The 13,130-nt window shown below is 54.7% G+C and overlaps 1 protein-coding gene across 1 annotated transcript in view; it reads right to left on the reverse strand.

Annotated features, from left to right (window-relative positions):
- Positions 1-13,130, reverse strand: part of Fam20c (FAM20C golgi associated secretory pathway kinase) — a 55,131-nt gene that overhangs the window by 12,786 nt on the left and 29,215 nt on the right. The window contains exon 4 of the mRNA XM_026405711.2: positions 1,326-1,418. Within this exon, the coding sequence (XP_026261496.1) occupies positions 1,326-1,418 (93 nt within the window). The remainder of the gene's footprint in view (positions 1-1,325; positions 1,419-13,130) is intronic.

Consider the following 13,130-nt stretch of genomic DNA (forward strand, 5'->3'; position numbering starts at 1 on the left):
ACGGCACGCACTGCCACTTGCTTAATTAAATGGAGATGCCGGATGCAAACGTTTCTTGCTGACACAGGACTTAGGATAGCTGCATAGACGTCCTCTGCAGAAGTGGCCGGGTGTGGAGGAACAGGTTGCATACCTGGGACCCAGGGTCAGGCTGGCTATGTGTGGCAGCATGCACCACCTCCCACAGGCAGGCATACCCTGGGCTCTGCTGCCCTGTCTTATAAGCACTTCGACTGGGGTCCATGTTTTCTAGAGAGCAACCTCACAGCTTGGGAGCCCCCATGGTTCTTTCCACAGAAAGGCTTTCTCTCAGGTTGGGCTGTTCTGGGAAAATGCAATGGTTGGAAATCTAACTTCTGGAGATTTCTGCAGTCACCACACAAGGTTTGTGATCATACATGGATCACCCGATTCTGTTAAAATGCAGATCCTGGTCTGTGGGTGTGGGGTGGGGCCCAGATTCTGCATTCAGCCAGCTGCGGGGGTTGGGGATGGTGGTAGGGGTGACACTACTGTCCACCTAAGGCCCTGCAGAGGAGCCAGGAGGCGCCAGATGCAGAAGTTCCTTTCTGCTGCTGCCTGATGGGTGCTCTCTGACCTCCAGATCCCTTGAACCTGACCCCAGGGTCAGACTGTGGGCTGCCCCTTGAGGGCCGACACTGACCATCCCATGGGGGCTCCTGTGCGTGGCCTCCACCTCTCTGTAGCCAGGGGGAACCTGAAAATGAGCTGCATCCTGCAGGTCAGAGCTGCCCCTCAGGAAGCAGGGACCAGGCCTCAACTTGTTTTGCTGTGGGCACCACTTTCTTCAAGTAGCCTTTTTTCCCCTCAGAGAACTCCCACCCTGTGATCAGCCATATTAAAATTCACGGCTCTAATACTTCTTCCTCTCTTCTTTCCTGCTTTTCTTTTTCCTGGGTTCTCTGAGACCCCAAACCTACCATTCCTCTGGATGCTCCTTGCTGGGCACACAGGAAGCACCTGCCTAGGTGATGAGCCACAGTGGAAGGGCCCATCTCTGGGTATGTATTTCTCTCAGGGCCTCAGTTTTCTGGTCTGTGGAATTGGGGTGTGAAGGTCTGCCCCACGCCCAGGCATCATGAGAGTTAAAAGAACCAATTCTAGTAGGGTGCTCTGAACACAGACTGCAGAGACCGCCACGGGGAAATGACAGTGACAATACACTGTGGACCCCAGAGGCCAGGCCTGTGCCTTCTCGGCCACTAACAGAGCTGTGTAATTATGCTTGATGGGTGCCTGGCTCTCAGAGGAGGGGGCTCCCTTGTGCAGGTGGGAGTTGCTGCTCTGTGGAGGAGGGGGCTCACCTGTCCAGGTGGAAGGCAGCGATCTCTGCATTGTGCCGCTCGTAGTCAGAGAAATAAAAAAAGTCGGGGGGCGTCTCCTGCTCCCTGGTTTGCCTGGAGAAAAATGGGGAGAACAGAAAGGGTTTGTCACTGATAAAACCCCTGGCTGTATGCTGGACACACTATGTCAGTTTTCCAGAGCTGATTTAAACGTCTGATGATTTTGCTAACCCGTTGTCACAGAGTCACTGTTGAAAATTAAATGATGCAAACTTACCATTAAATACGTATACTTAAGGGTAATAAGTGCTTAGACCTCACCGTTGCCTAGCTGCTACCTGCTTCACTACCCTCTGCAGCCTGGGCTGCAGGTGGAAATTCTGCCTGGGAGGCTGGGCACCTCCTCCCAACCCTGGTTAGTAACTCAGGAGCAGCTGTGGACAGATGGAGCGCTTGCCCCGGGGTGGACAGGAGCATTGCACCATGAGGTTGGTACTCCCCAAACCAGCTCCCCTGGGAGCCCACCTCCTGCCAAATGGCTTCTTGGTTAAGCAATGCCTCTGAGCAGCCCTGCTGCAGAGAGAGGGCCCTGAACTGGACCAGACACACACCTCTCCAGGGCGTGGGCTTGAGTTGAGGTTGGGGGACAGTCTGTCTGAAGATATGCCCTCCTGGATCACTGTTACCTCTAAAAGGGAGGCTGGGCAGCCTTCATAGGTCTCCTTTGTGTGGTTTTCTGTCCCACAGGGGCATATGGCACTGGGGCCTGGGTTTCAATTTCTCCACTGCCCCATCCAGGGGTAATGCCCTCCTGTTTCCTGTTCTTGACTTTGGGCCCTCCATTCTTGCCCACAGTTCTCTTGGAAAAGTCTCGCTTATACGTCCAGGGCTAAGTCAGCATTTCCACGTGTGTGTCTCAAGGAATGTCCAGCCTGGACGTCCCAGCACTCAGGGGTCCTCAATCAGAGAAGTTAAAGTTTGGGAAACAGGGCCCCTGGGAGTCCCCTTGCGCATTCCCATTGTAAAGGCCTGTAGCCAGCGTGTCTGACCCATGGTCTCAGCCCTACACAGACTGTGGAGCCCACTTTCTGCCCAGCATATCATCCTGACCTGCAGTCCTGAGAAGTCTTGGTTTAAAGCCTTAAATGCAGCCATTTCCCAGCCTCAGTTCCAAAGGAAAATCCTTCACAAAACTTTCCCCAGTGACAGCAAAGAGGAGCCACATCATTCCTACTGCCCTCCCTGGCTGGTACGCAGACAGAAACACTGGAGCAGTAAGGCACCACCTGTGATATCCCAAAGCTGGGCCACCAGCTGCTCTGGCAGGGTCCTGGTCCCTCACCTGCAGTGGATACTGGCCAGCAGCTCCTCCCCGGAGCCCTGGCTTCCCCGCTGGCATGCTGGAGGTTGGTTTCCGGACTTTACTGCTGCTTGGGTGGCCTTGGTCAAGGGACAGACTGTGCTGGGCCTCTCCCTTTAAGTTCAGGGAACAGCCAGATAGGATATGAGATGTCATGCCCAGTGCCTATCCATTCTGACTTTGAGCCTGGCTTCTTAGTACCAAGTGGCCAACTGCTCTGTTGAAGGCCTGCCTGGCCGGAGTAGGCAGCCAAGTGCAGTGTCCCTGAGTTATGGGCAGGTGGGTGCCCTGCCAAGGGAAGAGCTAGAGGGCAGCTACCATGAGAGACCTGGCTCCCTTGGGTCCTTGCTGCTCATGGGGAGTATATCTGTGACAGAGGAAACTCAGGACTACAACTCTCCCACTTTATAGATGGAGATGATGAGGCAGACCTGCTTTGAAGGCCTCCATTGCTCTGTAGACTTTGAATATCCCCAGTGTCTCAGGTTCTGGGGTGTTCAAAAAACTCCGGGGGAGACAGGGACAAGTCATAGGGCTCTTTCAAGTGTTTGACTTTAAGAATTTGGAAATGTTAACCTATCGTTGCTCAAAATCCCATCAGAGAGCAGCAACTTTGTTGTCATGAAATCTGGGTCCACTGTGCCTCTGACCAACAGTCCAGGAAACACATCTCAGACCAACCCAGTCGGGGGAACTCCAGCTTAGGACCTGTGTTGGCCGCCTTCTTGGGTGCTGGAAAACATGGCCTGGGTCTCAACCTGCTCCAGTCCCACGTCCTTCACAAGTTGGCACTGTCATTCTGGGTAGGCTTGGATGCTCCCAGCAGTGAGACCCACACCCTGCCCCAGTCATGTGCCCACCCTTCAGTTTCCCTGGTCTGAGTCCTTCCTTCCAGATGTGCAGGTGAGCTCAGCCAGGCCTCTCTTGGCTCCCAACCCCAGTGCTGGCTGAGGTTGCTGCCCGACACAGCTAGGCCCCGTGGAGACCCATTGTGGTGAGCTGTGGCTTCTGGTCGGGGAGGATCCAGTCCAGGCTGCAGGCGATGGCCATACTTTGGCTGGGCCCCTCCCCAGCTGTCCTTAATGGTTCCTTGAACATCACTGGACCCAAAAGAATGGATTTCTTCATCAGCCTTTCTAGGAACCAGTGGAGGAGGTGACACCCCAGGAACTAACCATTCCACACGACCTATGGGTACTTGCTGGAGAGGACTGTGGCTGGGAATGTCCATGGCCTTGCACCAAGTCTCCGTGCAATGTAGTGCAGACAGCGTACTGTGGACAAAGTACATTTCCTCTAACCAGCTGGGCTGGGGGTCCTGGCCATCAGTGTGTATTTTCTCAGACAAGAGAGTAGAGGAGATGGCACATAGGGCCTGGGGCACTGGTGGCAGCAGCATGAGGCCTCTGCTGGGTAAAGCTCCTGAGGTTGAGTCCAGACTTTGTGGAATCTCCTGGATTTGAAATTTATTTAAAATTTCATTTTTTTTTTTAAAGCACTACAGGTCACAGCAGGCTCATCAGTCCACTGGTTGCAGCCCTTGGCTCTGTGGTGGCAGCTTCTATGGGAGCCCTTGAGGCTGAACACCAAGCCCTTGTATTCAACCCGGAAGCCCTGGCTCCCAGGAAAGCCCGTTCCCAGAACACAGTTCTCCTAGATTGTCGTCACTTTTAACTGGAAATGATATGGACGGAAGTGAGGTTTCCACCCTGTGAGTTTTCTGGAGCTTCACGTGTGCAGTGTCTGAGCCCAGACACGGTGCTCAGAGCCAGCCCTAACCCTAACCTAGCCCTGGCATTAACTCTGTTGTGGAAGGCAGAATTATTTTGGTGGCAAATGCTGGCATTGACCACACTCATATGCTAGGTGGGCAGAGCTGGCTTCAGTCCCTGGGGACAGCCCGGCATGGAGGCAGTGCTTGGTGGCCTCAGCAGCTGGCTGGTCGACCTTCCCTCTGTGATGCAAGTGTCATTCATTCTTTACCATACAGCACTGCAGCCATGGGCCACGGGTGGCTATAGGGAGCTCAAAATGTGTCTAGAGCCACTGAGGAGGCAGATTTTAATTCTATTTTTTAAATTAAGTCAAATCTAAATGTCTAGTGGCTGCATGCTAGGGAGCAAAGCTCTGTGGACTGCCTGAGGCCTCCCTGGCACCTCTGATATCTCTGACTGCCCTCCCTCCCCATCTTCCTCCCTCTGTGCTCTCAGGCTGTTCCCCTGGCCACCACCTCTGGGAAGCCCTTTGGAATCTCAGTTCTTTGCATGATGTCTCCCACCCATTCCCAGGAGCACAACCCTGTCAGCAGTGGTGCAAAGCTTCAGGGAACTGTCACGGAGCCCCTCCCTTCTCCCTGCCCTGTATGCCCAGCGCTTGCAGAGAGGCATCAGGTCCACTTCTGCTGGAGCACAGACAGTGCCCCAGTTACATCTTCACTCTGCCACTGACCAGCAGTGTGGCCCCAGCCCTGGCAAGAGAAGATAGGACCTGCACCTGGGTGGCCTGGGATGTAGAACACTCCAGAACCCCATGGGTACCCAAGGTGTAGTCCACACTGGCAGGTGCAGGCTGGACATCCACTTGGAGTTGTCCAGGCTTGCCACCTTGGAGCCAGCCCTTAAAGATCAAAGAGCAGCAGGGCCTTGGGGGAGCTGGGATGGGCAACTGGGGTCTAGGGAGGGACTGACCAAGTGAGGGATCCGGGGGATGGGCCAGGACACTGTGTAGCAAAGTTCTGACCACACACTACAGGCAGGCTCACAATAACAAGCAGGCACAGGCACGCACTAACACTCGCACACGCACACCCTACAGAACCGAGCTGTCGGAAGGATCTCAGGAAGAAGGGGTGAGGACATGTTCCTCTGATTTTTCTGGGCACATCTGCACACAGGGACTGGAAAAGAGCAGTCAATGGCCGTGAAAAGACAGTTTGATTTCCCACCACAAAAACAGCTTCAGAGCTCCTGGGCAGATGTGTGACTTGCCTACCTGAGTCAATTGCACAGATCTGGCCATCAAAGCAGAGCCCACCCAACAGCTCCTGTCTAGTGGCACTCGCAGGCTGGGGCAGTGGCAGAGAATTCACCCTCGCTCTGGGCCAGGTGCCTGAAGCATCTAGCCCATGGCCCCTGTCCCCTGCCAGTAGAGAAGGGCTCAGGGCCCCTGGGCAGGGGACACCTTGGCCCTGTCTGATGCAAGCAGCAGAGCAGCCCTGAGGACAGCAGAAGCAAGTGGCTTCCAACAAATGAACCTCGGAAAGCCAAAGGATGCAGGGCCACCTCACACCCGAGCTCTCCCACCCTGGCCTGGTGCTGTTCCATCAGGTACAAATGCCAATTCAGCCCTTGGGCCTGCCCTCCTCCTGCTTCACCTGCTTCTACTGCCCCTCCATTGAGGATGAGCTGAGGCCCAAGCAGGCCCCCAGCTTTTACAACACTGTGTCTTGTTGGGCTTTCCTCCTTGGTCTCCTTCCCCCTCAGCACTTCTACACGACCTTTTCCGGCAGCCTGGGACAGAACACTGCTCCTGGCCCAAAAAGCATTTGGCACATGCTACACTGGGCAGCATTGTGTGGATGCAGCGGAAGGGCCTGGGGGCAGAAGTGTTCTGCCCTGCAGATGCTGTGCCCAGTGAGACTTGTTTAGGGATGGGCATTTCATGAGCTGAGGATGAACAGGGAGCTGATAAGAGGAACAGGGCAGCCTCCGTCTCCCTGAAGCCTTTGGGGCCTCATTTCTTCCATCTCTGTCACCCCCATGCCACCTCCACAGTATGTGTGAACAGACCACAGATAGAGCAGAGGCAATGTTTGTGGAGCCCAACAGTGAGGGATCCTTCAGCCAATGCCCTAGTCACTCTCCTCCCTCACCCCTGTGGCCTTTTGAGCACATCACATGAACACCTGAAATCCAGGTGGCTCTCAGCCTTGTGGCTCCAGGAAAGGTCTGGGCACTTCCCTGACGTCTTTCTGATGTCCTGGAACAGTTCCTGGTTCTGTATCACTCACCTCCTCAATGATCCCAGAAGCAGGCAGCTGTCCTAGCCCCACTGTGGCCCCATATGCCACCTGCAGGCTCTTTGGCTTCCAGGAACCTTTCTCCTGAAGGGCCCAGAGGTTCAGAGAAGTGGTGAGGGGTGCTGTCTGACTATGCTCTCCTCTCCCAGGAGTCTCCGAGGTTGCTCCAGCAAACCTCTCAGTGCACCCCAAATCCTCTCTGACCACTGTCAGCCCCTCAGCCTTGTTGTTGTGCACTGAACTGTGTCAAGAGGGCAGGAGGAGCGCTTACTGGTGGTTATGGTCCTCAGTTTCCCTTTGTGCATGATATGACAGAGAGCAAGACCCTTAAGGGGTCCCAGGTATCCCATAAAAGAAAGGAAGGAAGGGGTTATTCCAAGTTTATACCCCAAACAAACTGCCTGCTTCTAACATAGTGAACAGGCAGCTCCCCCTCTGCCCCACCAACTTGGTCTTTCCCCAGGCTGCCTGCCTTTCATCTGGGCAATCACTGGATGACATCCCAGGACACTTCTCAAGATCCCACTTTGATATGACACAGAGGGCAGTGGAAGGACACAGGCTGCCCTCTTCTCCTTGGCTGAAATCCTGACCACCGCTCCCCACAACCTGGCCACCTGCTGATCCTGCCCACTACTTGCGACATCCTGACCACATCTCTGGAGAAGAGGCCATACCCTGTGAACCCGCATTTCTTAAACTGGGTCCTGGAGCCCAAATGCCCTGGGAATGTGTGTTATAAGTGATTATAACATGACCACCCCCGGACCAGCTGGGTCAGAACGGTGGGGTAGGGGCTGCAAGAATCTCGTTGCAGAGATCTCCCATGATTCCATGACTTCCAAAGCTAAAGCTATCACTGTGGACATCCCTGTAGGCATCCTGACGCTCTCCAGAAATCCTGACCCCCATTTCCTGATGCTCACAACCTCTGAGGGACACAGCCTCCAGCCCACACAGGAGCCAAGACAGGAAGATGAGCCCAATGTACACCATGATCCCACAGACAGGGCAGGGCAGGGAATGGGCTCATGGTGTAAGGCCTTGCTCAAGTGGGGGTGCTACAAGCTCCTGCAGCGACCTCTGGGGAGCCAAAACCTCACAACTCCTCAATGGCTGGCATTCACCCCAGGTTAGAGGCAAACCTGTGCATTCTCAGATCTGTCTAATCAGCCTGTGGCAAGAAGTCCCAGCTCCAGGATGTTCAGAGAGGGCGTGGCCATAGCTGCCTCCCATGCTATGGCCATGTCCCTCATCTGAGAGACATATTTCTCTTCATCTCACCTCTGCAGAGGAGAGTTGGTCCCTGATCATGGCATTCCACCGGTAATGCACAAAACTCCAGGAGAGCAAACAGCACATGCATGCTGGCCCAGGCCCACCCTGCATGCTCTGTAAGAGCTCTGTAAGAGCTGCAGCTCTGAATCTTGACCTGAGGTGGGATCTGTTGCACCCCTAGGCCCATGGTGCAGCCACGTACCTCTGCTAAGATGTGAAGAACTTGGGACAGCCACCATGTGACCCCAGGGACCACTGTGAGCCACAGAAGAGACCTGGTGCTTACAGCAGAGCCTGGCTGGGAAAAACTGGTGGCTGACTTTCCTGGGTGGTGCCATCCACTTGGCCTCCCTCAGGTCCTTTCAATGACCCCACACCATGGGCAGCAAAGTGGGGCCTCAGCACAGGATGTCTGGCAGATCCACCTCGGCCTGGTCCCTGGGGCTACCTGCAGCTAGTTGCTGGGGCCACTAGGATATGGCTGAACCTTCCTAGCCCAAGTCTCTTCTGCACCCAGCTTTCCTCAGACCCTCCCTCACGGTCATAAGGTCCTTCGGGCTTTAGGAACAACCTGAAGAAAATGTCACATTGATTGAGCTGTTGAAACTAAATTTCTGTCCTGGACCCAGGTGGATGCATGGCTGGGTGGGGGTCACCCATGTCTCTAGTGACACGCACTCAGCCCCAGTGCAGCTGGGAGTCATCTGGTGAGATGAGAAAACTCCCAGAGCTGGCCACACGTAGATCCTCAGATTGCAATCCTGGAGGTGGTGTCAGTTCTGACCACCAGGCTCCTTAGACCACCTGGCTCTGAATATGTGGTCCCATGTGACCACCTCCAACCTCCAGGAGTCACTGACAGGGCGGGTGGTAATAAGCAGCTTCTCTTCAGGGCAGCCTGGTACCCACTGAGCCTCAGCCATTTCTCCTTCCTGACTGTCCTCGAAGCTCAGCCTTATGGCACTGGGTGACAACTTGGCAGTTTCCTGGATTTGGTGACAGCCAGGAAAATCCCAGCCCCCCACATTGCCACCCCCACCCTGGAACCCCCCTTCCACAGTCAACCTGTCTGAACATTAGCACTCTCCAAGCCTGTGATGGGGCCAGTGCTTTTAGGCCAGCCTGGGGGCCTTCTGTGTTCAAGGCAAGTCTTGTGATGGCCCCAACACGTGTACCCACCAGGAATCGACACTGGTCAAGACGAAGGACTGCCACTCCCCTCCCTGAACTCAAGTGACAGTGGCCAGTCCTGCCCTAGCAGGTCAGGTACAGCTGCTCCAGACACCTTCAAACCTATGCTGGTCACTGGCAAGGAGATGCACTTCCCAGAAGGCCAGTTCCATCCTCATTACCATGCCAGTTTCAAGGCTGACATCAATACTTGCCAGGTGGACGGAGGGAGGCCGGGCCCTGGGCTGCCACCTTCTCTTGGCATTTTTGAACATCGCCCATGTGTTGATCTTTGCACACATTGCAGCCTGCTCCCTGGACACACAGGGGAGGAACGGTAGGTACGAGGCCTCTGCCAAGGTCAGGTGAAACCCTCCTTTTGTTCATGCTGAGAGTGGCTGGGTCCAACGTGGATGACATTCAGGTTTTGAGATCAGCTCCAGACACTTCCTCAGGAAGCCATCCCACACCCACCAGGTGCCTGGGGTCAGGGCTCTGGGTCTTCCCCGGATGCTGCTCACAGGCTGTCAGCTCCTCGGGGTGGTGCCCAGTTTAATTGGTCCTGATAAGGTCTCCAGGCAGAGGCTGGCCAAGGTGGCACCTGAAGGAGAAGGCTGTACTACCCAGTAGGGCACAGCTCAAGAAAGGTGTGTTGAGGCCTCGAAGGGAAGCTGTTGGGTGCTGAGGACCCTCTGGGTCTCACTGTTTAAGCTCTGCACCAAAACAAGGGAGGGGAGAGAAGGCCAACTGGGGTAGGGGAGCAACAGAGAGGAGGGGGAAATGAGAACTGAGCAGCAGGGTCCACTTGCCCTCAAGGCCCACACTACTGAGGTAGCCACTGCCTAACTGCTGTAGGGTCCTGGCCACTAGCAAAGGCTAAAAGGATGCTGGTCTCAGAGCTACTTCTGTTGCTGTGGGAGGCATCTGGGGATGTGCTGCTGATCAGGGGATGCATTGGGATATTTCTGGGGTTGCCAGTGACAAGATTGGGTCACTCCCTTACACCTGCGAGCAAAGAGGGTCCTATGGAGGCTCTGAGGAGGCTGAGTGGGTGTCAAGGTGTCCTACAGAGCCAGCAAGCTGGTGCCCCTGATGCCCTCTCATTTTGCATGGAGGTTGTTGGCCTTCTTCCTAACCAGGGACCAAAGTGGCACCAGTGGCTCAGCATCAGGCAAGCTTTGGAAAAGTACTGAACCTGCTGTGCCAGGTCGAGACAGACCGGTGAACCCAGTCACCTGGCAGTCTCCCCTTGCCCGGTGTCCAGGGATGGAGTGCTCAGGTGTGGAGGGCAGTTGAAGGGCGTGGCCTCTTCTTCCAGAGTAAAAGCAAGATGTTATCTGATACTTGGCTGGCTGAGCACCAAGAACAAAAAAACTGCTGTGATGGGGGGGGGGACAGAGCAGTGGGGGCCAACACTTCCTGGAATAGGAGGGTCTTGTCTGGGTGCGCTGGGAGCTCAGGGTCCAAGGTCACTGTCCCTCTCCATCAGCCTGGCCCACTGCCCACCAGCTGCAGCAGTGCAACCTCATGTTTCCAATGCAGCTGCCCCAGACCCACAGGGTGGAGAGGAGGCAACACTCAGGACAGAGCCTTGCCCACGGCCTCACTGGATCAGGGAAGGCTCTGGTGCTTTCTGCAGGGGGTGGGGCGGGTGGCAAGAAAACAAGTTCAAAGGAAGGAGTTAGTGAAAATCAATCAACCCATCAACTTTGCACTGGGTGAAATAAGGGGACCCCTGAGGCCCATTGAGGGAGGGACTTATATCCTGAAACCCACATGCAGATCCTTGAACCTGTATGTCTTCCCCATAAACCTCACAGGTGTTCGCGGTGGGTGACAGCCAAGGGATCGACACTCTGGGTTTGAGAAGGAGCCAGCTGCTCTAGGTTGGGTCAGGGTATATAATGCACTAAAGGTGCATCATATGGTGACATACAGGTGCCTCCTAGCCTGTCTTGACACCTCTTGTTTCCAACACATGGGGCCTCCTAGGTGAAGCAAGTGCCCTATAGTTGTTTCCATGGGGCTCGTCCCCCACAATGGCCCTCGGGGTTCCCATGGGCCCTGGGCCTGTGCTGAGGGGTGCTGGGCTTCCATATCTTAGAGGAGGGGTCTGGGCTCCACAGCCCCACAGTACAGGTAAGAGCTCTGCAGCTGGCAGTGGGGAGGGGCTGGGTGTCCATCCAGGTCCTTGCCTGAGTCACAGCAGGAAGGTGCTGGCAGGAGACCCAGCACCTGTCATCTGTTCTTCATAAGCCACTCAACTGTGCACAAAGGAGCCACCAGCTGGGTGCTGGGAAGATGCTGGGTGGGGGTCCTGGGGCTGCAGAGCACTGTGACAGCCCTTCCCTGAGTCTTCTGGGCAGAGTCCCCAAAGCAGACTTGAGACACCTACACCCTGTGGTCAAGACCCTAAGAGGCCCATGGATGGGTGTTTCTAGGTCCCTCCATGACTGCTCTGAGCTGGTGCCCCACCCCCCCGGGGTCCCCCACACTCTGGAGCTGCCAGCCCCTGAGGCCTCTCAGCATTGCTCCTGAGGTCAGAGCAAGCCACATCTGACCATGCCTGGCTGCACCTGGCTTCAGTACTGAGCAGGCAGGGAAAGGAGCCAGTTTCAAGGCTAATGTCAATACCTTCAGTGGGCTGAGGGAGGAAGCACAACAGTGGCCCAAGGTGGACGCCACAGTGAAGGACAGGCCTGTGGATTCTACAGCTCAGGAATCATGGAAGGAGGAAAAGGAGAACCTGGAGAGACCCAAAAGGGCCAGGACCCCAGCAAGATGTTAGCATACCTCTCTCTGGACACCTATGAACGCCTGGTGCATCTCTGCTACTTGGAGGCCACACAGGACCCCAGAGGCTACTTACTAGAAAGGTTGGCATCATGAGGAATGCCAAGTTGTGGACAGTAAGGTCAGCTGACACTTCATAGAGGAGCTCTGCCTTCTCAGGACCCTCCCACAGCCTTGGACCATCTACATCCCTTCCTCTCTCAGAGGTGAATACTTACATACCTTCCTTTAGAGGAATTTCCCTTAGCTCTGACAAAAACACAGTAAGCATTGATTTTGCTCATTCATACTAAAGTGAGAATGACTTCCGGTCCCCCAAAGACATCCAGGTCTGAATTCCCAAGCATATGCCATGGTACCTCACAATGATAGAAGGGACTCTACTGATAAGTTATGAAGGATACTGAGATGGGGGGATTCTTCTGATCATTCAGGAGGGCTTGATGCAAAGCTCCAGGGTCCTCCCAAGAGAGCTTGAGGAAGATTTGATTACAAAAGATGCTGCCTTGCCAGCTTTGGGACTGAGGAAGGAGCCATGAGCCATGGCAGTCAGGTACCTCTAGCAGCAGGGAAAGGTGGTGGAGATGGGTTCTCTGGGGCCTCCCAGGGGACACAGCCTGCTAATTCAGTTAGATTCTAACTCCTCATTATGAGAAGGGATCTGTACTATTTGAGTTGCCAGATTTGCAGTGTTTGTTACAGCAGCAACAGGAAACTAATACAGACTCTTTGGCAACTATGGCAGAACAGATGGGCAAAATAACTCAACTCCACTTTGGATCATGTGGGGCTCAGGGACCCTCCATGCAATGACACATGGTTTCATTTAGGTCCCCACATGATCCAGGAATTCTCACTGCAAAACCTTAGATTTCAGCCCCTCTCCAAAGATACGGTGACAGACAAGGGTTCTGGGATACAGCTGGACATCTTGGGGAGCCCCACCCTAGGGCAAATCTCAGGGAGGCCAAAGCCCAGAGAAGACAGATGCTTCCTTTCTCCTGTAAACACAGCAGATCCCTGACTCACCAAAAGAAGGCATGGAGGCAGCAATTAGTCTCTCCGTCCCGGGTAATCTTCTCATCACTCACAGCAGAAAACAGCCTCCTTGCAGTAATGGGATATATTAAGCTGTTTAATACCAGGTTTTCAACGGGTGAACGTTCTGGAAGGTGAGGGGGCTTCTCCTTGGCAGTAGCTCAGCATG

The sequence above is a fragment of the Urocitellus parryii genome, chromosome 9 (assembly GCF_045843805.1).
Source record: "Urocitellus parryii isolate mUroPar1 chromosome 9, mUroPar1.hap1, whole genome shotgun sequence".
Taxonomy (NCBI): Eukaryota; Metazoa; Chordata; class Mammalia; order Rodentia; family Sciuridae; genus Urocitellus; species Urocitellus parryii.